At 44.1% G+C, this 26,500-nt stretch overlaps 1 protein-coding gene across 1 annotated transcript in view; it reads left to right on the top strand.

Annotated features, from left to right (window-relative positions):
- TBC1D15 (TBC1 domain family member 15) overlaps positions 1-26,500 on the top strand; it is a 188,127-nt gene that overhangs the window by 81,902 nt on the left and 79,725 nt on the right. The window contains exon 7 of the mRNA XM_069764594.1: positions 17,073-17,273. Coding sequence (XP_069620695.1) covers positions 17,073-17,273 — 201 coding nt within the window. The remainder of the gene's footprint in view (positions 1-17,072; positions 17,274-26,500) is intronic.

Here is a 26,500-nt window from a genome sequence, read left to right as displayed (position 1 = left end):
ACAGCTGCCATGGCCATTCTTCATGTTCGGAGAGTGGTGGTACTTCCATACCTGGATGACCTACTGATAAAAGGCCCGTCATATCCAGCCTGCGAGGAGTCCGTCGATATCAAGGTGGATACACTTTCTCGCCTGCGTTGGAAGATAAACTTTGACAAATCTTCTCCGGTCCCGGCTCAGCGGATTTCCTTCTTAGGAATGACCCTGGACACTTCCCGCGGCTTGGTCATTCTCCCTCCAGAAAAGGCCTTGACCTTGGAGCAGGGAGCACGGACTCTCTCCCACCCAGTCTCTCACTCCATTAGTTTCAGCATGCGCATTCTCGGACAAATGGTAGCAGTCATGGAAGCGGTTCCGTTCGCGCAGTTCCACCTCCGTCCCTTACAACATGCGCTGCTGTCTGCATGGAACGGGAACCCGTCCTCTCTCGACCGTCATCTCTGTCTGTCTCAGCAGGTCAGGCAGACCCTCATGTGGTAGACACTTAACTTTCCCTGGTACAGGGAGGACTTTTTTCTCCCAGTGCGCTGGCTGGTGGTGACCACTGATGACAGCCTTTTGGGCTGGGGTGCGGTCTTCAACCAACACACAGCACAGGTTCAGTGGTCCACTCGAGAGTCGCGTCTCCCCATCAATATCCTGGAAATTCGAGCGATCAGACTAGCCTTGTTCAGTTTTCACCATTTCCTGTCAGGTCACACCATCAGAATCCAGTCCGACAACGCCACAGCAGTGGCGTACATCAACCGCCAAGGGGGAACCCACAGCAAGACGGCCATGCTCGAAGTGACCCACATCCTCCGTTGGGCCGAGAGCAACCATTCGCCCATCTCGGCGGTCCACATACCAGGTGTGGAGAATTGGGCGGCGTACTTCATCAGTCGCCAGGGGCTTACCTCGGGTGAGTGGTCCCTCCACCCGGAAGTTTTTCAGCAGATTTGTCATCGCTGGGGGACCCCGGATGTGGACCTCATGGCCTCCAGGCTAAACAACAAGGTCCCTCAGTTCATTGCCCGATCCCTCGATCCACGTGCCTTTGGAGCAGATGCTCTGGTCCTGCCGTGGCATCAATTCCGCCTCCCGTACATTTTTCCCCTCTTCCCCTGCTACCAAGGGTCATCAAGAAGATCAGGGCAGAAGGGGTACCGATGATCCTAGTTGCGCCGGACTGGCCGCACCAGGCATGGTACGCGGAACTGGTTCAGCTGGTCGCCGACGTCCCCTGGCGGCTTCCAGATCGCATGGATCTTCTCTCACAGGGCTCGATTTACCACCAGAACTCTGGGGCACTGTCTTTGACGGCGTGGCCGTTGAATCCTGGATTCTAGCCCAAGCTGGATTCTCCCCTGAGGTATCCTCCACCATGATTAGTGCTAGGAAGCCCGTGTCCATGCGCATTTATCACCGTACCTGGTGAATCTTCTTCGCATGGTGCTACGCCCATGGACGATCTCCTCTGGTGTTCTCCATCCCTTCCATATTGGAATTTCTCCAGTCAAGCCTAGAGTCGGGTCTCGCACTTAGCTCTCTCAAGGAACAGGTGTCAGCATTGTCAATCCTGTTCCAACAAAAAATTTCTACCAGATTACCGGTTAAGACGTTCTTTCAGGGAGTTTCCCATGTGGCGCCTCCCTATAAAATATCTTTTGATCCATGGGATCTTTATTTGGTCCTTGGAGCTCTTCAGGAGGCCCCTTTCGAACCACTGCAGGACGTCTCTCTGACCTTCCTTTCCTGGAAGGTGGTTTTTCTAGTGGCTATTACGTCAATCAGGTGTATCTCGGAGTTGGCGGCTCTTTCCTGCCGACCCCCGTTTCTGATTTTTCACCCAGATAAGGCAGTCTTGAGGACCACTCCTTCCTTTCTACCCAAAGTCATTTTCTCCTTCCACCTCAATGAGGAGATTATTCTGCCTTCATTCTGTCTGGCACCAGTCCATTGCGTTGAGGAAGTTCTGCATACTCTCGATGTGGTTAGGGCCCTTCGACGGTATGTCTCACGGACGGCTCCCTTCCGCAAGTCAGATGTCCTATTTGTACTTCCAGAGGGACAAAGGAAGGGCTTGCCCGCTTCCAAGGCTACTCAAGCCAAATGGATTCAATCGGCTATTCAGGAATCTTATCGTGTCAGGGGTGCTCTTATCCCAGCAGGGATTAAGGCCCATTCTACTCGGTCGGTGGGCGCCTCTTGGGCCATTCGGCACCAAGCGTCAGCACAACAGGTCTGCAAAGCTGTGACTTGGTCCAGCTTGCATACGTTTACAAAACACTACCACATTCATTCTCTATCCTCTGCAGACGCTGCCCATGGCAGGCGCATTCTACAGTCGGCAGTACCTTCGCTGTAAGCCTATGTTGCTCCCCACCCAGGGTCTGCTTTAGGATGTCCCATGGTCCTGTGTCCCCCAATGAGGCGTAGGAGAAATAGGGATTTTTGTGTACTCACCGTAAAATTCTTTTCTCCGAGCCAATCATTGGGGGACACAGCACCCACCCTATTAGCCTATTGACTTGTTATTACTCCTTTGGTTTTTACATAGTTTTATGGTCTCTTTTTTAATACTCCTACTGCTTTACTACCGAACTGGTGGTATATTGGCCAGTGAGAGGGTGTATACTGCAGGGGAGGAGTTAATCTTTCTGTGTTAACTTAGTGTCCTCCTAGTGGCAGGCAGCATAACACCCATGGTCCTGTGTGTCCCCCAATGATTGGCTCGGAGAAAAGGATTTTTCGGTGAGTACACACAAAAATCCCTATTTTTCCCTCTTATGGTGTTTGTTGCACAGGATAATCAATTTTATATTTTAATTGGACATACTAAAGAAGAAGAATAGAAGACGATAAATCACAGTGGATCTTACATCTGTTGCTGCTGATCAGCCAGGTGTCCCTCCATCCCAACGCTTGTTTCGCCCTGCTTTGTCAAGGGGTGATTGATTTGCTTATTGCACTGGTATATTTACGGTACTCTGCTTAGCAGTTTTTTTTATTAGTGGGGTTGGCATTAACTGTGTTTTTTCATAACTGTTCTGTCCTGTTTTATTGCATCTTGTGCAATGATGCATATGTTTATATACCGTACTTTCAATAAAATTGGAATTTTTATTAGGGACCCTTCCTTTTTTCTATCTACTTCTTTATTCCTGTTTATACCTGTGATGTCTTTGTTAGTATTAGAAGTTCAGTACATGCGGCTGTATTTGGGTACCCTATTTGAGTACTTCACTTTGGAATAATATTAAGATATTTCAGTATATTGTAAAAGTTATTGCCTGCTATAAAGCCCAGCCTGTGACTGCCATGGTAATCTGCGACCTCATCGTACATCACAGCCATTTTAATGCTGTTGTCAGTATTTGAGGTGGCTCCAGTCGCTGCTGTATGGGTGGGTGCCGGCTGTGTCAGCTCCTGAGCCTCCTCAACACATGCAGACCCCCTGCACATACATTCAGTTATGTCCATTTGTGCCAAGAGCTTAAAGGGAACCTTTCAGCATGACCAAGCCGCTTGCATTGCTTGGCAGTGCAGTAAAAGACATGATCAAGCATACAGGCTGCAAATGGATATTCCATTACTGTGAAAATCTGTTCTGATTTATTCCTACGTTTTCTACTATTTTCCATTCCTAGTACCACCCTGATGTCTGATGCTTGACTGATGTCTGTTCAGTGCTGATACTAAAAGATGTTTTTTCATATTTTATCATCCATTTACCCGTAAACCCTTCACACACCCTGCCATACATGGACGGCACAGGTAAGATGTGCGTGTATGGAGCGGGCACAGAGCCTGGCTGGATAGGTATTAGAACTGTCCCATAGCCAACAGTAGCGATCAACAAAACCGCCAATCACGGTTATTCAGCAAATTAAATTCCGCTGTCAATCACTGACGGTGGTATTTAAAAAGTGCAATTGTCGGGATCAAATGGGTTTCTATGGCAGCTGGGGGCCTGCTTGGCACTCATCTGATGCTGAGCTGTGGAATTGCAGTGTGCAAATGAAGTCCCCCTAAAAAGTGAACAATTTTTTTTTATTTATTTAAAGTTTAAATTGCTCCCTTTTTTTCTCGTTTTAAAATAAACATAATTGTTATTGTGACATCTCTGGAAGTCCAGTGATCAAAACATGACATCTTTTTAAACATGGGCTGAACTCCAAAACAAAAAAAAAAAATAGAAACGATAGATTTGCGTTTTCTTTTAGTCACTGCAGTTCCTCCAAATCCGAAAATGAAATGGTAACGGTGAAAACTACAGCTCAAGGTGCAAAAGACAAGTCCTCCCCGTAGCTCCATCGACAGAAAAATGAGAAAAAGTTGCAAGTCTCAGAAAATGGCGACAATTTATTTATTTTTCTTGCATTCACTATTTGGCCCCCTTTTTTCTCTGACATGATTAAAAAACTGAGTTTAATCAGCCATTTTGATCAGGGTGTCGTCAGAGAGCATTTGGTCAAGTTTTCATTGATGCTAAAAAAAAAAAAATAAAATAAAAATTCTCCAGCTTTTGTTCAACAGTTTGTAAAAAACAGACCGCACACAGCGGGCATCCAAGTGCTGTCTGAAATTTTCACAGAGCCATAGACTTGTATTTTTGATCCAGCACTCTGATCATTATCACACGTCTCTGCAATTTTTGCATGGACTACTCGATCTGTAAAAAATCAGACATGAGAACAGCCCCATAATAGGTACAAGTGCTATTCATGAAACATGGACGTCTGGGCCTGTTTTGATAGATATGCCCCACTGTTTTCTTTATCACTCTCTTTAATATGAAATAATTTAATGTCTTATTAATATCATGTAATAGTCTCAACATCAAGCGCATCAGTGAAGCCTTATTCGTCGCAGTTGCAGTAAGATAAAAACATACTGTGCGTTATACATTTCTTTTTTTCCCCCAATGAACTCCGATAGGTGACATGTTCTAGTGTATAACCATACAGTGGCTTACATTGGAGCAGCTGCTGTCTGTGGTATAGATTAAAAAAAAAAGATCTCTTTCTACTTGAAAGAATATTAAATGGGTTTTCCACTCTTACTATTTTGATGTCTTTCCCGTAGGATAGGTTGTCAATATCAGATAAGTGAAGGTCTGGCACCCGACTCTCCCATTGACAAGCTGTTTTCAGCTCTGGCAATCTGATATTGATGACCTACCCTCAAGTCTGGAAAACCCTTTTAATCAGTACTTCACGACTGCATAAAAGATTGAAATTTATAAGAAACTAGCTGAAGAGCCCGGCGTTGCCTGGGCATAGTAAATATCTGTGGTTAGTTATAGCACCTCACTTCTTTTATTTTCCCATCACGCCTCTCATTTTCCCCCTCACATCTCTCATTTTCTCCCTCACTCCTCTCATTCCCCCCTAACACTTGTCATTTTCCGATCACTCCACTATTTTCCCTCACTCCTCCCATTTTGCACTCACACCTTTTCATTTTCACCTCACACCTCTCATTTTCACCTCAGTATATACATGTTTGTCATCTCCCTTATATATAGTATACACCTGTATGTCATCTCTTGCATATAGTATATACCTGTATGTCATCTCCCCTGTATATAGCATATACCTGCTGTGTGTCATCTCCTTTGTATATAGTATATACCTGTATGTCATCTCCTGCTATATATAGTATATACCTGTAGGTCATCTCCTCTTGTATATAGTATATACCTGTGTGCCATCTCCCCTGTATATAGTATATATCTGTGTGTCATCTCCTCCTGTATATAGTATATACCTGTATGTCATCTTCTATATATAGCATATACCTGTATGTCATCTCCTCCTGTATATAGTATATACCTGTAGGTCATCTGCTCCTGTATATAGTATATACCCGTGTGTCATCTCCTCCTGTATATAGTATGTACCTGTATGTCATCTCCTCCTCTATTTAGTATATGCCTGTGTGTCATCTCTCCTGTATATAATATATATCTGTGTGTCATCCCCCCTGTATATAGTATAGACCTGTGTGTCATCTCCTCCTGTATTAGACCTCGTTCACATGTTATTTGCTCAGTATTTTTACCTCAGTATTTGTAAGCTAAATTGGCAGCCTGATAAATCCCCAGCCAACAGGAAGCCCTCCCCCTGGCAGTATATATTAGCTCACACATACACATAATAGACAGGTCATGTGACTGACAGCTGCCGTATTTCCTATATGTTACATTTGTTGCTCTTGTAGTTTGTCTGCTTATTAATCAGATTTTTATTTTTGAAGGATAATACCAGACTTGTGTGTGTTTTAGGGCGAGTTTCATGTGTCAAGTTGTGTGTGTTGAGTTGCATGTGGCGACATGCATGTAGTGACTTTTGTGAGATGAGTTTTGTGTGGCAACATGCGTGTAGCAACTTTTTGTGTGTCGAGTTGCATGTGACAGGTTAGTGTAGCAAGTTGTGTGCAGCAAGTTTTGCGCATGGCGAGTTTTGCGCGTGGTGAGTTTTATGTGTGGTGCCTTTTGAGTATGTGCAAGTTTTGTGTGAGGCAACTTTTGCATGTGTTGCAACTTTTGTGCATGTGGCAATTTTTCCGCATGTGCAAGTTTTGCGTGTGGCGAGTTTTCCATGAGGTGAGTTTTGCACTTGTGGCGAGTTTTGCGTGAGCCTAGGTTTTGCATGTGGCGAGTTTTGAGCGGCGACTTTTGTGTTTCGACTTTTATGTGGCGAGGTTGGTGTATGTGTGGTGAAATGTGTGCTGAGGGTGGTATGTGTTCAAGCACGTGGTAGTTTGTGGCGCATTTTGTGTGTGTGTTCATATCCCTGTGTGTGGTGAGTATCCCATGTCGGGGCCCCACCTTAGCAACTGTACGGTATATACTCTTTGGCGCCATCGCTCTCATTCTTTAAGTCCCCTTGTTCACAACTGGCAGCTGTCAATTTGCCTCCAACACTTTTCCTTTCACTTTTTCCCCATTATGTAGATAGGGGCAAAATTGTTTGGTGAATTGGAATGCGCGGGGTTAAAATTTTGCCTCACAACATAGCCTATGACGCTCTCGGGGTTCAGACGTGTGACTGTGCAAAATTTTGTCGCTGTAGCTGCGACGGTGCAGATGCCAATCCCGGACATACACACACACACATTCAGCTTTATATATTAGACTAGCTGAAGAGCCCGGCGTTGCCTGGGCATAGTAAATATCTGTGGTTAGTTATAGCACGTCACTTCTCTTATTTTCCCATCATGCCTCTCATTTTCCCAATCACATCTTTAATTTTCCCCCTCACATCTCTCATTTTCTCCCTCACACCTCTCATTTTCTCCCTCACTCCTCTCATTCCCCCCTAACACTTGTCATTTCGACCTCACATCTGTCATTTTCCGATCACTACACTATTTTCCCTCACTCCTCTCATTTTGCACTCACACCTTTTCATTTTCACCTCACACCTCTCATTTTCACCTCAGTATATACATGTTTGTCATCTCCCTTATATATAGTATACACCTATATGTCATCTCCTGTATATAGTATATACCTGTATGTCATCTCCCCTGTATATAGTATATACCTGTATGTCATCTCTTACTATATATAGTATATACCTGTATGTCATCTCCTTCTATATATAGTATATACCTGTATGTCATCTCCTCCTGTATATAGTATATACCTGTGTGTCATCTCCTCCTGTATATAGTATATACCTGTATGTCATCTCGTCCTGTATATAGTATATACCTGTAGGTAATCTGCTCCTGTATATAGTATATACCTGTGTGTCATCTCCTCCTGTATATAGTATATACCTGTATGTCATCTCCTCCTGTATATAGTATGTACCTGTATGTCATCTCCTCCTCTATATAGTATATACCTGTGTGTCATCTCTCCTGTATATAGTATATATCTGTGTGTCATCTCCCCTGTATATAGTATATACCTGTGTGATCTCATGTATTAGACCTCGTTAACACGTTATTTGCTCAGTATTTTTACCTCAGTATTTGTAAGATAAATTGGCAGCCTGATAAATCCCCAGCCAACAGGAAGCCTTCCCCCTGGCAGTATATATTAGCTCACACATACACATAATAGACAGGTCATGTGACTGACAGCCGCTGTATTTCCTATATGGTACATTTGTTGCTCTTGTAGTTTGTCTGCTTATTAATCAGATTTTTATTTTTGAAGGCTAATACCAGACTTGTGTGTGTTTTAGGGCGAGTTTCATGTGTCAAGTTGTGTGTGTTGAGTTGTTTGTGGCGACATGCATGTAGTGACTTTTGTGAGATGAGTTTTGTGTGGCAACATGCGTGTAGCAACTTTTTGTGTGTCGAGTTGCATGTGACAGGTTAGTGTAGCAAGTTGTGTGCAGCAAGTTTTGCGCATGGCGAGTTTTGCGCGTGGTGAGTTTTATGTCTGGTGCCTTTTGAGTATGTGCAAGTTTTGTGTGAGGCAACTTTTGCATGTGCTGCAAATTTTGTGCATGTGGCAATTTTTCCGCATGTGCAAGTTTTGCGTGTGGCGAGTTTTCCATGAGGTGAGTTTTGCACTTGTGGCTAGTTTTGCGTGAGCCTAGTTTTTGCATGTGGCGAGTTTTGCGCGTGGTGAGTTTTGAGCGGCGACTTTTGTGTTTCGACTTTTATGTGGCGAGGTTGGTGTATGTGTGGTGAAATGTGTGCTGAGGGTGGTATATGTGTTCAAGCACGTGGTAGTGTGAGGCGCATTTTGTGTGTGTGTTCATATCCCCATGTGTGGTGAGTGTCTCATGTCGGGGCCCCACCTTAGCAACTGATCGGTATATACTCTTTGGCGCCATCGCTCTCATTCTTTAAGTCCCCCTTGTTCACATCTGGCAGCTGTCAATTTGCCTCCAACACTTTTCCTTTCACTTTTCCCCATTATGTAGATAGGGGAAAAATAGTTTGGTGAATTGGAAAGCGTGGAGTTAAAATTTCACCTCACAACATAGCCTATGACGCTCTCAGGGTCCAGACGTGTGACTGTGCAAAATTTTGTAGCTGTAGCTGCGACGCCTCCAACACTTTTCATTTCACTTTTTTCCCCATTATGCAGATAGGGGCAAAATTGTTTGGTGAATTGGAAAGCGCGGGGTTAAAATTTCACCTCACAACGTAGCCTATGACGCTCTCAGGGTCCAGACGTGTGACTGTGCAAAATTTTGTTGCTGTAGCTGCGACGCTTCCAACACTTTTCCTTTCACTTTTTTCCCCATTATGTAGATAGGGGCGAAATTGTTTGGTGAATTGGAACGCGCAGGGTTAACATTTCGCCTCACAACATAGCCTATGACGCTCTCGGGGTCCAGACGTGTGACTGTGCAAAATTTTGTGGCTGTAGCTGCGACGGTGCAGATGCCAATCCCGGACATACACACACACATACACACACACACACATTCAGCTTTATAGATTAGACTATGCAGTATTAAAAAAAAAAATCTCTCTCTCTCTCTCTCTCTTTCTCTCTCTCTCTCTCTCCAGTACAGACCAAAAGTTTGGGCACACCTTCTCATTTAAAGATTTTTCTGTATTTTCAAAACTATGAATTAACACATGTGGAATTATATACTTAACAATAAAGAGTGAAAGAACTGAAATTATGTCTTATATTCTAGGTTCTTCAAAGTAGCCACCTTTTGCTTTGATGACTGCTTTGCACACTCTTGGCATTCTCTTAATGAGCTTCAGGAGGTAGTCACTGGGAATGGTCTTCCAACAATCTTGAAGGAGATCACAAAGATGCTTAGCACTTGTTGGCCCTTTTGCCTTCACTCTGCGGTCCAGCTCACCCCAAACCATCTCGATTGGGTTCAGGTCTGGTGACTGTGGAGACCAGGTCATCTGGCGTAGCACTCATCACTCTCCTTCTTGGTCAAATAACCCTCACACAGCCTGGAGGTGTGTTTGCGGTCATTGTCTTGTTGAAAAATAAATGATGGTCCCAAATAAACGCAAACCGGATGGAATAGCATGCCGCTGCAAGATGCTGTGGCAGCCATGCTGGTTCAGTATGCCTTCAATTTTGAATAAATCCCCAACAGTGTCACCAGCAAAGCACCCCCACACCATCACACCTCCTCCTCCACGCTTCACGGTGGGAACCAGGCATGTAGAGTCCATCCGTGCACCTTTTCTGCATCGCACAAAGACACGGTGGTTGGAACCAAAGATCTCAAATTTGGACTCATCAGACCAAAGCACAGATTTCCACTGGTCTAATGTTCATTCCTTGTGTTCTTTAGCCCAATATAGTCTCTTCTGCTTGTTGCCTGTCCTTAGCAGTGGTTTCCTAGCAGCTATTTTACCATGAAGGCCTGCTGCACAAAGTATCCTCTTAACAGTTGTTGTAGAGATGTGCCTGCTGCTAGAACTCTGTGTGGCATTGACTGGTCTTTAATCTGAGCTGCTGTTAACCTGCGATTTCTGAGGCTGGTGACTCGGATAAACTTATCCTCAGAAGCAGAGGTGACACTTGGTCTTCCTTTCCTGGGGCGGTCCTCATGTGAGCCAGTTTCTTTGTAGCGCTTGATGGTTGTTGCCACATTCACTCGGGGACACTTTCAAAGTTTGCCCAATTTTTCAGACTGACTGACCTTCAACTCTTAGGGTATGTGCACACGTTCAGGTTTTCTCGCGATAAAAACGTTATAAAAACGCATTAAAATGCATATATATGCATCCTATCATTTAGACTGCATTCTGCAATTTTTGTGCACATCGCTGTAAAAAAAGCAGCATGTTCATTAATTTTGTGGATTTTTCACGTTTTTCCCGCTATTTAATGAATTGGGAAAAAACGCGAAAAAAACTCATAAAAAATGCGTAAAAAACGCATAAAAGCGAAAAAAAAAATGCATGCGGATTTCTGTCAGAAATGTCCGTTTTTTTGTCAGGAAATTTCTGCAAGAAATCCTGACATGTGCGCATAGCCTTAGAGTATTGATGGCCACTCGTTTTTCTTTACTTAGCTGCTTTTTTCTTGCCATAATACAAATTCTAACAGTGTATTCAGTAGGACTGTCAGCTGTGTATCCACCAGACTTCTGCACAACACAACTGATGGTCCCAACCCCATTTACAGTCATGGCCAAAAGTAATAACACCCCTGCAATTCTGTCAGATAATACTCAGTTTCTTCCTGAAAATGATTGCAATCACAAATTCTTTGGTATTATTATCTTCATTTAATTTGTCTTAAATGAAAAAACACAAAAAGAATTGTCCTAAAGCCAAATTGGATATAATTCCACACCAAATATAAAAAAGGGGGTGGACAAAAGTATTGGCACTGTTCGAAAAATCATGTGATGCTTCTCTAATTTGTGTAATTAACAGCACCTGTAACTTACCTGTGGCACCTAACAGGTGTTGGCAATAACTAAATCACACTTGCAGCCAGTTGACATGGATTAAAGTTGACTCAACCTCTGTCCTGTGTCTTTGTGTGTACCACATTGAGCATGGAGAAAAGAAAGAAGACCAAAGAACTGTCTGAGGACTTGAGAAACCAAATTGTGAGGAAGCATGAGCAATCTCAAGGCTACAAGTCCATCTCCAAAGACCTGAATGTTCCTGTGTCCACCCTGCGCAGTGTCCTCAAGAAGTTTAAAGCCCATGGCACTGTGGCTAACCTCCTTAGATGTGGACGGAAAAGAAAAATTGACAAGAGATTTCAACGCAAGATTGTGCGGATGTTGGATAAAGAACCTAGACTAACATCCAAACAAGTTTAAGCTGCCCTGCAGTCCGAGGGTACAACAGTGTCAAGCCGTACTCTCCGTCGGCGTCTGAATGAAAAGGGACTGTATGGTAGGAGACCCAGGAAGACCCCACTTCTTACCCTGAGACATAAAAAAGCCAGGCTGGAGTTTGCCAAAACTTACCTGAAAAAGCCTAAAACGTTTTGGAAGAATGTTCTCTGGTCAGATGAGACAAAAGTAGAGCTTTTTGGGCAAAGGCATCAACATAGAGTTTACAGGAGAAAAAAAGAGGCATTCAAAGAAAAGAACACGGTCCCTACAGTCAAACATGGCGGAGGTTCCTTGATGTTTTGGGGTTGCTTTGCTGCTTCTGGCACTGGACTGCTTGAAGGTGTGCATGACATTATGAAGTCTGAAGACTACCAACAATTTTTGCAGCATAATGTAGGGTCCAGTGTGAAAAAGCTGGGTCTCCCTCAGAGGTCATGGGTCTTCCAGCAGGACAATGACCCAAAACACACTTCAAAAAGCACTAGAAAATGGTTTGAGAGAAAGCACTGGAGAGTTCTAAGGTGGCCAGCAATGATCCCAGACCTGAATCCCATAGAACACCTCTGGAGAGATCTAAAAATGGCAGTTTGGAGAAGGCACCCTTCAAATATCAGGGACCTGGAGCAGTTTGCCAAAGAAGAATGGTCTAAAATTCCAGCAGAGCATTGTAAGAAACTCATTGATGGTTACCGGAAGTGGTTGGTCGCAGTTATTTTGGCTAAAGGTTGTGCAACCAAGTATTAGGCTGAGGATGCCAATACTTTTGTCTGGCCCATTTTTGGAGATTTGTGTGAAATGATCAATGTTTTGCTTTTTGCTTCATTCTCTTTTGTGTTTTTTTCATTTAAGACAAATTAAATGAAGATAATACCAAAGAATTTGTGATTCCAATCATTTTCAGGAAGAAACTGAGTATTATCTGACAGAATTGCAGGGGTGTCAATACTTTTGGGCATGACTGTATAAGGCAAGAAATCCCACTTATTAAACCTGACAGGGCACACCTGTGAAGTGAAAACCATTTCCGGTGACTACCTCTTGAAGCTCATCAAGAGAATGCCAAGAGTGTGCAAAGCAGTCATCAAAGCAAAAGGTGGCTACTTTGAAGAACCTAGAATATAAGACATAATTTCAGTTCTTTCACTCTTTTTTGTTAAGTATATAATTCCACATGTGTTAATTCATAGCTTTAATGCCTTCAGTGTGAATGTACAATTTTCATAGCCATGAAAATACAGAAAAATCTTTAAATGAGGTGTGTCCACACTTTTGGTCTGTACTGTATGTGTATATATATATATATATATATATATATATATATATATATATATATATATATATATATATAATACCGCATAGTCTATTTTACAGCGGTCATATGGTTCTTTGCATCCTTTTTCCTTGTGGTGAAGTATTAGGCTATATTCACACTTAGCGGTTTTTACCGCGGAACCGCCGCGATTTTGATGCTGCGGGTCCGCAGCAGTTTCCATAGCGTTTACAGTAACATGTAAACCCTATGGAAACCGCAAACCGCTGTGCACATGCTGCGGGAAAAACCGCGCGGGAACGCAGCGGTTTACAACCCGCAGCATGTCACTTCTTTGTGCAGAATCGCTGCGATTCTGCACCCATAGGAATACATTGAACCGCTTACTTCCCGCATGGGGCTGTGCCCACGTTGCGGGAAGTAAGCGGATAATGTGCGGGTGGTACCCGGGGTGGAGGAGAGGAGACTCTCCTCCAGGCCCTGGGAACCATATTTGGGGTTAAAAAATAAAAAATCTGGTTATACTCACCCTCTGATGTCCGGAGCTCCTGGGCGCTGCACGCGGCTGTCCGGTCAGAGTTGCTGTGCGACCAGGACCTGCGGTGACGTCGCGGTCACATGACCGTGACGTCACGAAGGGTCCTTCTCCCACAGCATCTTAGGAACCGGACCGCCGGGTGCAGCGCCCAGGAGATCCGGACATCAGAGGGTGAGTATAAGCAATTTTTATTATTTTTAACATTACTATTGATGCTGCATATTGCTGCATATGCAGCATCAATAGTATAGGCGGAAACCCGCAGCGGAAAACGCGGAACAAACCGCGATAAATCTGCAGGGAGAACCGCAGTTGTTTTGCCCTGCAGATTTATCAAATCCGCTGCGGGAGAACCCGCAGGGACCCGACGCAAGGTGTGAACATAGCCTAAAAAGCTGCATATTTTGGTAAATCCATGCCTACATGAAGCCCTGCTTGGATGCCAGAGAACTGTTATTGCTGAAGATATTAGTATGGTACGTGATCATGTTTATCGATGGGCGCTAATAATGAGTGCCTAGTAAGTTGGCATTCCAGCCAGTTGTTTAAATCATTTTTAGATGGGGAAAAAGTCCTGGGTGCAGGGCCCTATTTTCCATGAGGCACTGGAGGACCAGTACCTAGGGTTGTGTAGGGCAGCATTTGCTTGCCAAATAAGTGTTAAAAAAAATTCTTCTCCGTCCTTCACTGGTTTGGCGTCTTTGTGGGGGCAAGGAGGCAACGTAGGAAATTTTATTTTTGCATTCATTGTATTTGCACACGAATACACATGAATGAGTGTCGTCACTTCCGGGATTACTTCCTGGCCCAACGTGTGCAGCGCAATGAGGTAATCTCAGCATGTTGTAGATGTCACTCCAGAGCGTCGCAGAGAATGGGAGGACTCTGCAGCGGCAGCTGGGATACAGTAAGCGCTCCCTAGCGCTCCCTGAAGACAGGGCTTATTCTAGACATACAAAAGTTCTTAGTATGGAGAGGGGCCATCATATGGTGGGTGCACTGTTTGGAGCAGTATAGAGTGGCTCAGAATGGAGAAGTGGCAGTATAGGAGGTGGTCTGTATGGAGATGAGTCAATATATGGTGGCCCACAATGGAGAAGAGGCAGTATAGGGAGGCTATAGAAAAAATTGGAGTCCGGCTCAACAGAACTGGATTTTCCTTTTCTTTTTCTTTTTCAAAAGAAAATATAGTGCATACAAAAGAAAAAATTTTTTACATGGTAAAAAATGTTTTCTTTTGTATGCACTATATTTTCTTTTGAAAAAGAAAAAGAAAAGGAAAATCCAGTCCTGTTGAGCCGGGCTCCAATTTTTTCTATTTTCTTTGATGTGAGGCCAGGGCGAGGCCGATGTCTGAGCCCCAGGTGGATGAGCATAGAGCAACTGGGTGAGCTGAAATCAAGTTTCTATAATAGGGAGGCTATGTTTGGATATGGGACATTATGGGGGTGCTCTATATGGAGATGTGGCGGTATGGGGGGGAGGCTTTTTATGGAGATGGGGCAGAATCAGGGTGGTTCCGTATTGAGCTACAGCAGTATGGGGAGGGTTTGTATGGTGATGGAACAGTATTGCGGGGAGGCTTTTTATGGAGATGGGCCAGTATGTGGGGAGCTCTGTATGAAGTCGGGGCACTATGGGAGGGAGGAAGCTTCCTATAGAGATGGTGCACAGTGGTGGGGCGGGGGCTGCATATGGAGACTGTGCACTATGGGGAGGAGCTCCGTATGGAGACGTGTTCTATAGGGGGTCGCTCCATATGCAGATGGTGCACTATGGAGGAGGAGCTCCGTATGGAGATGGTAAACTATAGGGGAGGAGCTACATATGGGGGCTCCATATGGAGACGTGCACTAGGGGTGGGTTCCGTATGGAGACGGGGCACTATGGGGGGGGTCTCTGTGTAGAAATGGGGCATTATGAGTGAGCTCTGTATGAAGACCGAACACTATAGGAGTGTCTGGATAGAGCTGGGCCAGTGTTGGGGGGTTATTATGGAGAAGGGGGAAGCATGGTAGGGACAATGTGAAGAGGAGGCTCAGTATAGGGAAGGGAAGTCTTCAAAGACTAGCCGTGATTGTGAAAATTTATCATGGCGTTAGAAGCAAATGAAGAATAAAGGATGAGAAGCACTCCAATCAGAAAAGATGTCACTATAAGGTACCTAGATTTAAGTGTGCAATATCATTGGCCAAGTGCCGCCTATATAACGATCGCCAATCTGCTATATGAAAGCAAATTGGCTGTTGCTTAATAGCCTGTTTAGACAGGATGTGACTGCTCTTTCATGTGTGCAGAACGATCTCACATAATCATTCTGTGCAGCTAAAATAGCATTGTTTGTTTTCGGCAGCAATTGTTTACACAGGATGCTATGCTGCACAGAAGGATGATATTTAAAGGGACACTGTCGCCTGAATTTGGAGGGAACAATCTTCAGCCATGGAGGCGGGGTTTTGGGGTTTTTGATTCACCCTTTCCTCACCCGCTGGCTGCATGCTGGCTGCAATATTGGATTGAAGTTTATTCTCTGTCCTCCATAGTACATGCCTGCGCAAGGCAAGATTGCCGTGTGCAGGCATGTATTACGGAGGACAGAGAATGAACTTCAATCCAATATTGCAGCCAGCATGCAGCCAGCGGGTAAGGAAAGGGTGAATCAAACACCCAAAAACCCCGCCTCCATGGCTGAAGATTGTTCCCTCCAAATTCAGGTGACAGTGTCCCTTTAAAGAGAACCTGACCGCTGATACATGCTGCCCGCAGACTTGCTGTTCACCAGAGACCATCTAACTGGAAGGAGCTGGAGCAGTTTTGCCTTGAGGATTGCGCAAAAATCCCAGTGACAAGATGTGGAAAGCTCATAGAGACTTCGAATCATAGAATGTCAGAGTTGGAAGGGACCTCCTGGGTCATCTGGTCCATCCCCCTGCTCAAAGCAGGATTCACTAAATCATCCCAGACAGATGTCTGTCCAGCCTCTGTTTGAAGACTTCCATTGAGGGAGAACTCACCACCTCTCGTGGCAGCCTGTTCCACTCATTGATCACCCTAACTGTCAAAAAGTTTTTTCTAATTTCTACGGTAATCGTGTCTCCTCCCATTCAGTTTCATCCCATTGCTTCAAGTCTTTCCTTGTGCAAATGAGAATAAAGATGATCCTTCTACAATGTGACAGCCCTTGAGATAACCAAAGCGACTTGCAGCTGCAAAACGAGGCTCTACAAAGTACTGACTTTAGGGGGGTGAATAGTTATGCACATTGAAGTTTTCCGTTATTTTGTCCTATTTGTTGTTTGTTTCCTAATAAAAATAAAACCAAATGTTCACAATTGTAGGCATGTTCTTTACATGAACTGATGCAAACCCTCAACAAAATCTCAGAAATTCCAGGTTGTGTGGTTGCCAGAGGGAGGATGAATACTTTCGCAAGCCACTGTAAATAGACATAGCGCTTTGTATGCTATAATAATAAAGTAACATTACTTTTTGCCTGATGTACTACATATTGCTCCCTTATTTACAGAAATTCAAGAAGTCCCCATATACTGCCACCATGGATAAGTTTTCCAAAGTCACACATTTCCTTTATGACACCATACGGGGCACCGACCCTTCGACGCATCAGCGACCACCTCAGGAAATGGCGGACTTCCTTAGTGATGTGATCCCCGGTTTAGAAATGAGTCAGCAAGAAGAAGAGTCCGGCTTTGAAGTCATAACTCGTGTAAGTATTGATGTGTTTAATTTTTCCATAGTCCAGACCATCCAGGAGGATGACGGTAATGCTGCCCCGAGACATGAGCAGGACTGCCATTGTAGAGCTGAGCATGATAGTTCAGGACACTGAACTGTCTGAATCCATTCTTCATCTCTGATGTTGAGTTATTTAGCCCAGTCTCTTGCCAGGAGGCTTTACTGAGTATTGACAGCCAATTTCTCTCCAGCTCCTTGGGCAATAAAACAGTCTCCTCTCTCGCCTCCACTTCTTTTCTAGCCAGCTGCAAGTTTCACTTATTTAACTTGAGACGAATGTGTTGCATTATTTTACTTGATTATTTTCCCAAGATTTATGTACTTTCTAAAGAACAGAGTCGCATGTAATATATTTATGCCACTGAGGAGAAACACTCTGTGAATTACTTTTTTTCTTTCCTGTGACTTTTAGTACGCTTCTGGGTTTATTTATTCGGAAAGTAACTTCTTTATCAACAATTATAGCTTCTTCTCAATTAATGAAATGGCTCGTCTACATGGTAAATGATGAGACGCTTTCTTCTTCAAGGCTCTGCGGCTGCCAGCTTTGTATTTAGAGAAGGGGAGGAGGTAATTTGGGATTTGGTGCCGTGAATACCTATTGTACATAGAGTCCTAAATAGCAAGGAGCTGTTCCAGGTTGTCAAGGCAGATAGTATATGTCTTTAATATCTCATCTGTTGGAGGAGGCAGTAACACGCTTCATGTTGACTTATCGCCTTGCTCTGCTGTAAATCAGATGTTAGTTTTCACTTTTGTTAAGCCTCCGTCTTCTGTGTAATCTACCATTTAATGGTATCAATAAACAGAATATACCGGCATCCTGCAAAGTGATTCTGAAGGGTCTGTATAATAGGAACATTAACTGTTTATCCCTTGTTGTGCGCCACAAATTTACTGATGTCATTTTCACAAGTGATGGTTGAGCTGAATTATAAAATGATGACAATCTGGTAGAATGAAGCAACTTTCACTTTATGTCTTATTCCAGTATGTCCTATCTGACCTCCTAACGTAATTGCACCAAGGAATGTAGATGCGCCCAAACTTTAAGCAGCTACCTCTATTTTTCTTTTTTTTGCCTATATATTGTAAAAAAATGGCTGTTACTAAAGGGAGTATGTCAGCTGTTTTTTTTTATGTAATCTGAGAGCAGCATGATGTAGGAGCCAAGAGCCTGATTCCAATGATGTATCATTTAGGCTACTTTCACACATCAGGTTTTCGCCATCGGGCTGAATCCGGCGACTTTTGAAAAAAAAAAAAAAGATCTGTTGCAAATTGTGAAAAACTGATGCAAAGGATCCGTGTTTTTTTACCGGATCCAACTAGCTGATATCCGGGCACTAGGAGAGAGAGAGAGAGAGACAACACAACAATCCAGAAAAGAAAGTTCAGCTACTACAGCACATGCTCAATGTAAAAAAAAACGGAATCGGTCGCCGGATTCACTCATTTGACGAATCCGGCGCCATAGGCTTCCATTATAACAAAAGCCGCATGGCGCTGGATCCGTTACTGGCCGTTTTTTTAGGACGACACAAAAAAAGTTCCTCTTTGTGTTTTGTCCGGCCGCCGGACCGACTATTTTTGAGGGATCCAGCGAAAAACGGATGAAATGTGAGGCCATCCGGCGCTAATACAAGTCTATGAGAAAAAAAGGGATCCATTTTTTTCAAAATTTGCCGGATTGTGCCAGACAGCAAAAACCTGATGTATGAAAGTAGCCTTAATGTGTGTTAAGGTACCGTCACACTGAGCAACGCAGCAGCGATACTGACAACGATCCGGATCGCTGCAGCGTCGCTGTTTGGTCGCTGGAGAGCTGTCACACAGACAGCTCTCCAGCGACCAACGATGCCGGTAGACAGGTAAACATCGGGTTACTAAGCGCAGGGCCGCGCTTAGTAACCCGATGTTTACCCTGGTTGCCATCGTTAAAGTAAAAAAAACAACCACTACATACTTACCTACCGCTGTCTGTCCCCGGCGCTGTGCTTCTCTGCCCTGTGTAAGCACAGCGGCCGGAAAGCAGAGCAGTGACGTCACCGCTCTGCTTTCCGGCTGCCCGGCGCTCACAGCCAGAGCAGAGAAGCAGAGCGCCGAGGATAGACAGCGGTAGGTAAGTATGTAGTGGTTGTTTTTTTTACTTTAACGATGGTAACCAGGGTAAACATCGGGTTACTAAGCGCGGCCCTGCGCTTAGTAACCCGATGTTTACCCTGGTTACCAGCGAAGACATCGCTGAATCGGCGTCACACACGCCGATTCAGCGATGTCTGCGGGAGATCCAGCGACGAAACAAAGTTCTGGCCTTTCTGCCCCGACCAGCGATATCACAGCAGGGGCCTGATCGCTGCTGCCTGTCACACTGGATGATATCGCTAGCCAGGACGCTGCAACGTCACGGATCGCTAGCGATATCATCTAGTGTGACGGTACCTTTACTGTTTCAATAAAATCAGTGTTATCAGCAAGAGATTATCACTACAGGACTAGGTGTCTTTTGCCTCTGTATAACCCCGCCCTCCCAATTGATTAGCAGCTTACTGTCAATTTACAGTGTACACAGCAATCAGTGGTGTCGGCGGGGTCATGCATTGCTGCAGATCTAGCTGTGCTCAATGCTGAGCTGAGAAAACAGTGATTGTATCAAAATAAGAACATGCAGTCCAACAAGTACAAAGAGACACAGTTTTCTAGCTCCGGAGCTGAAATCAAAATCTTTATTTCACAACGATAAAAAAGGTGAAGGTTTAAGTTTGGGTTTTCTCACCAAAAAGCAACAGAATACAGTATTTGTATGTTGAGAATCCTATTATTCCAATTTTACATGCCTTGCCTTGGTACACCAGATACATAGACGATCTATTACTAGTGTGGGAAGGCAATCCAGATTCATTAACTTCATTTATGTACTATATAAATAATTATCCATTTAATTTGAAGTTTACTTACACTTTTGGTAAGAAAAATATTAATTTTTGGACTTGCATCTGACAGGCAAATCCTCTGAGATCATCAGCAGTAATACATACGGCAAGAAAACCGCAGGGAACACAATACTACATGGGCACAGTTTTCACCCGCAACACACAATTCCTGCTATTCCTGTGGGTGAGATGCTCAGAGCTAAAAGGAATTGCGGCAATGAAGCATTTTTTACCCTTGAAAAAATATTAGAAAGCGTCTCACAAACAGGAAATATCCAAATTGGAGTATAGACCTTGCTATTAACATCGCTGCTACTAAAGACAGGTCGGAACCTATTACAGCGGCTTCCGCCCCTGAATATGAATATATTGTCCGCAATCGAGGTAAAACGAAGAATAACTCTTTTCAAGAACAACCAGTATTGGTTCTTACGTATATTCCATATGTTAAATCGATTTCTGACATTGTGTATCGTAATTTAAATGTCCTAAGGGATGACGATACCATGGACAAAATTTTCAAAAACTGTATAAAAATAGTTTGTAGACGAGCTCCAACCTTGGGTAATTCTTTGTCCCCTAGTCTTTATGACCCAAATAAAATGAAGAATCCCTCCAAATGGTTATCAACTATGGTTTTTTTTTAAAAATGTGGACAACATCCCTGTAAGGCCTCTTTCATACTTCCGTCTTTCAGCTCCCGTCACAATGCATCGATTTTTGAGAATGCAGGATCCTGTAAAAAAATTTGCAGGATCCTGCATTTTCTTATAGACTTGTATTAGCGACGGATTGTGACAGATGGCTATCTGTTTCATCCGTCGTGCACTGGATCCTGCGTAAAAAAGCGGTCCATCGGGCAGAGCAAACGTTCAGAGGAACGTTTTTTCTGCACGTCGGAAAATCGGTCGCTGACTGTGAAAAGCAGGAATCCAGCGATGGGTCCCGTCTTTTCAAACTAAGCATGCGTGGAAGAATTTCCCGTCAGGGAAATTCTCGCACGCTCTTTCTCTTTCCAGGCTGTGTGCACACGTTCCGGATTTTTCTCGTTTTTTTCTCGTTTTTTAGCCCTAAAAACGCGATAAAACCATGAAAAAAGCGCTCACATCAAGCATCCTATTAATAGAATGCAATCCGCATTTTGTATGCACATGATGCGTTTTTTTCCTGTGTGGAAACGCATTCCGGAAAAAAGCGCAGCATGTTCATTAATTTGCGGAATTGCGGGGATTCCGCACACATAGGAATGCATTGATCCGCTTACTTCCCACATGGGGCTATGCCCACCATGCGGGAAGTAAGCGGATCATGTGCGGATGGTACCCAGGGTGGAGGGGAAGAGACTCTCCTTCAGGCCCTGGGAACCATATAATTGTTAAAAAAAAAGAATTAAAGTAAAAAATCGTGATATACTCACCTTCCGATGGCCCCCGGAGTCCTCCCGCCTCTCAGCGGTGCACGCGGCGGCTTCAGTTCCCCGGGATGCTGTGTGCGAAGGACCTGCGATGACGTTGCGGTCACGTCACCGTGACATCATCGCAGGTCCTTCGCACACAGCATCCATGGGAACGGAAGCCGCCGCGTGCACCACTGAGGAGATCAGGACGTCGGAAGGTGAGAATAACCATTTTTTTTTAACATTTTTTTTATTTTTAACATTAGATCTTTTACTATTGATGCTGCGTAGGCAGCACCAATAGTAAAAAGTTGGTCACACTTGTCAAACACTATGCTTCACAAGTGTGACCAACCTGTCAATCAGTTTTCCAAGCGATGCTATAGATCTCTTGGAAAACGCTAGCATTCTGCAAGCTAATTACGCTTGCAAAACGCTAGTGTTTAGCGGGAATACACATGCCATTTCCACATGCGATATACCTGCGGCAGGAGTTGCGGAATTGCCGTGGAAATTTCCGCGGCAATTCTGCAATGTGTGCACTTAGCCTTACTATTGATGCTGCCTGTGCAGCATCAGTAGTAACAAGATATAATGTTAAAAATAATAAAAAAAATTAAAAATCACAATATTCTCACCCACCGACGTCCCGCGCAGCGTCACCAATGCTCCCGCGACTTCTCACGCGATTTCGCAATGTATTACTAGGAACGCTAGCTGCTGGGAGTATCGCTGCGCGGGACGCCGGTAGGTGAGAATACTGCGATTTAAAAAAAAAAAACTTTAACCTGGTTTGTGTTGTGTATGCGTTTAGAGGTATACCCAACAGGTGCACATAGCCTTGATGGGTCCTTCAGAAAGACGGACCCAGTGCACACGTTTTCCACAATCTGCACTGGATCCGTCATTTCAACGTGTTGACGGATCCTGTGCAGATTTGGAAGACGGAAGTGTGAAAGAAGCCTAAGACCGGCTTATGTTCCAAAAAAACATCAACTTTTTCGTGTTCAAAAAAACCAAAAGAATTTCAAAATAAAAAGTTTTTTAAACTGCAAGTCTAATCATGTAGTGTATATAATCGATTGCTTTGAATGCAAATTATTATATGTAAGTTCCACCATCAGAAAATTGAAAGAGGATTAGAGAACATTTATACGATGTCATTCAAATCATTTTATTAAAGTTCATAACAGACAAATCATGCACTATAGAACAAATTTATAATCACTTGCATGGTGGGGACAGGGAGAAAAAATTACGTGACAGGGAGGCATATTGGATTTATTTACTAAATACTCGGGTGCCCCTAGGGTTAAATTTAAAAAAGGATATCATGTTGCACTATTACTATATGCATTTATTATTTTCTTATTTTTTGTTCAGTTATTTTGCTTTTGTATGCATTTCATTTTGTCTTTTTTTCTGTTATTCACATGTGTTGTTTTTCATTATGTTTGTTAATTATCTTGCATGACTTTCCCCTGATTAAGGTATTCTTATTCTGAATCTGACTTCTCATTGTGATACTGAGGACTAAGAACACTATACGTGTTCGAAACGCGTTCAGTAATGCAACGGCATTTTTCCTCCGGTAAACACCGGTCTATGTCCAGCAGTTAATCTCTCTCCTTTTTTATCATTGTGAAATAAAGATTTTGATTTTACCTCCGGAGCTGGAAACCTTTGTCTCTTTGCACCAGTCTACAGCGTCAAGCAGAAACGCCCTTCCATGCTCGGATCTCTTTCATGGACTATGAAAGTACTTATAGGGGTGAGCTGAATTTTTCCTTTTTCTATATGAGTCCAACAAGTGCCACTGCTGGAGTCAGTGTCTCTGCCCCTACATGCTATCAGATTACATAGGAAAAACCTGATGACAGATTCTCTTCAACTACAGCAGGTATACACTATGGACGAGCAAACATGCTCTCTGATACTGTTATCACTCGAGTATCACGGTAACCGGATGTACTCGTTACTCGGTAAGTATTGGGCAGTTCTCTATGTAAAACTCGAATCCCCGCACCACATTTTTGGCGCCTGTTACACATCCAATAAGCATGCAGGGATTGCCTGTGAGTCACTGTAATGCATAGACATCTTGGTTGTGGCTTTACCGCGATTGGCTGGCCATGTGACATCATCAGGGGTTATAAAAGAACAGGCGCTGCCAGGTTCGGCACACTGATGCCATTGCACAGCACTGTGACACTTGGTGTTGGAGGGAGAGAGTGCTTGTCTAGGCCTGTGTACACATAACGAATCAGAAAGCCTGTAGTGTAGATGCTGAAGCTGAGCCATTATACTAACAGCCCTTCTAAGGGCTAATCGTTTGTATCACATACATTCTTCATTTAGTGTAGGGAGGGAGACAGATCCGCAGCAGCAGGGAGAGTGACGGAATCCAGTCTGTAGACAGGGATTGGGGCTGTTCAGTCTGTTGCCTGTAGCTGCATTTGAAATTTTGCAGAGTTAAATTTGTCTACCATACAGTATTACGTGGTCTGGGGTAAAAAAAAATAAATGTAAAAAACGTTACATTTTTTGCATTCTTACATTTCTCAACCATACAGTTTCAAGTGTCATGTAATACATTTTTATGATATAGATCACCCCCAAAAAGCGTAAAAACAAATTAGCTGGATTATATTTTTCACCCGTACACTTTTCTGTGGTCTGGGATAAACTTCTGTGATCTATAAAATTGAAAAAAAGCGTTAAATTTTTGCCCGGTTAAATTTCTCACCCGTACAGTATTACGTGCTTTGTGGTACATTTCTGCGGCATATAACACTAGAAAAATGCATTGAAACATTTTTCTGGATTGAATTTGATTGTCATCCATACACTTTTTTTGTGTTCTCTCTGTCAAGTTTTGGTGGTATTAAACTCTCAAAAACTGCTTTGACTTCTGCAGGTGACCAATTTTTTTCTTTTATTAAAAATAAACTTGGTTTCATGAGACCTAGTAATTACAAAATGCGCAAGGCGTGCGATAAGGGACAGGAAAGTGGAAGTGCTGATGATGGTGCACGCAGATGCTGAGGACATGGGGCAGGTGCAACTACTCTTGTTGCTGAATCACAAGACACACACCCATCACACAGGTTCCAGTCCCACTTTGCAGGAAGGCACGGTATACCACTTCCTGAAGCCAGAGCAGAGAGAACAGATGGTCGGTTGGATAGCAGATAATGCTTCCAGCAGGCTTGGCAGTATTGTCCAGTCTTCCGCACAGTCCAATCTCACTAGCCTAAAGTCTGGATCACTTAATACACTGATCCACTTTCCTCCCTTCATGTTGAGTCCCAGGAGACTAGTGATCCCTCACTAGGACACTCTGAGGAGCTCTTTACAAAATTATTTCTTGATAGCAGCCTCTCAATCTGCATGCTCCATGAGGGACAGGAGGACATGTTGTTTAGGATGCATAAAACTTAGAGCAGCTACGGCCATAAGACGATGACTGTGGGAAATGGCAAATTTTGGCTAAGGAGGAAGATAATGATGGGACACAGTTGCCGCTAAGGCTAGATTCACACTAGCGTTTACCTGATCTGCGGCGGGCTGCGGACTTCCTCCGTGAAGCCCCGCTCTCGGCCACACCTCCGCTGCTAGCTCCGCCTACCTCTGTATGCGGCCCGCATACAGCCGCACGACCTGCGTACCTAATGTTAAAGATAGGTACGCGGGCCGCATGCAGAAGTAGGTGGAGCTAGCGGCAGAGGTGCGGCCGAGGGCGGGGCTTCACGGAGGAAGTCCGCAGCCCGCCGCAGATCAGGTAAACGCTAATGTGAAACCGGCCTTAGTCTTGTTAAGTTACGAAGTCAGGAGGACCAGGGTGTGGGGGTGGAAGATGTGGTGGTGGACAACGAAGTGACCGGCCCAACCTGGGAAGCTTAAATATATATAATTTGGCCTGCACTCTAAATTTAGATCGGGGTGCTGGTGAGACAGACCGTAGGTCTAGTATCAGTATTATTGAAATCCACCGCACTCCCTGTGTGGAATATCTTAGAAACAAAAGGATTTTTTTGAAACTTGCTAATTTATTCAAGTGAAAAACAGAAATCAATCAAATGTGACAGATCAAGTAGTAGGTACAAGCGACTCAATCTGATGTGACGTTTCGACCCTCCCGGGTCTTACTCTAAAGTCGCACTTAATCCAGGATTTATGAGTGGCTCTTATGGTAAAGAGGATGTTGTCCCTGTAGTGTCAGGGGGCAGGTACAGTCCCTTTGAAACCAAGTATGGCCTAATAGTTGATTTTTCTCTTAAGGTACCTTCACACTAAACGATATCGCTAGCAATCCGTGACGTTGCAGCGTCCTCGCTAGCGATATCGTTTAGTTTGACACACAGCAGCGATCAGAATCCTGCTGTGATGTCGTTGGTCGGGGCTAGAGGGCCAGACCTTTCTTTGGTCGCTGGCTCTCCGGCTGACATCGCTGAATCGGCGTGTGTGACACCGATTCAGTGATGTCTTCGCTGGTAACCAGGGTAAACATCGGGTTACTAAGCGCAGGGCCGCGCTTAGTAACCCGATGTTTACCCTGGTTACCATCCTAAAAGTAAAAAAAACAAACGCTACATACTTACCTACCACTGTCTGTCCTCGGCGCTCTGCTTCTCTGGTCTGGCTGTGAGCACAGCGGCCAGAAAGCAGAGCGGTGACGTCACCGCTCTGCTTTCCGGCTGCTGTGCTCACAGTCAGTACAGAGAAGCAGAGCGCCGAGGACAGACAGCTGAAGGTAAGTATGTAGCGTTTGTTTTTTTTACTTTTAGGATGGTAACCAGGGTAAACATCGGGTTACTAAGCGCGGCCCTGCGCTTAGTAACCCGATGTTTACCCTGGTTACCGGCATCG

The sequence above is a fragment of the Ranitomeya imitator genome, chromosome 4, assembly GCF_032444005.1.
Source record: "Ranitomeya imitator isolate aRanImi1 chromosome 4, aRanImi1.pri, whole genome shotgun sequence".
Taxonomy (NCBI): Eukaryota; Metazoa; Chordata; class Amphibia; order Anura; family Dendrobatidae; genus Ranitomeya; species Ranitomeya imitator.
The sequence above is the reverse complement of the archived record's forward strand: the minus strand, read 5'-3'. Positions and strand labels throughout refer to the sequence as shown.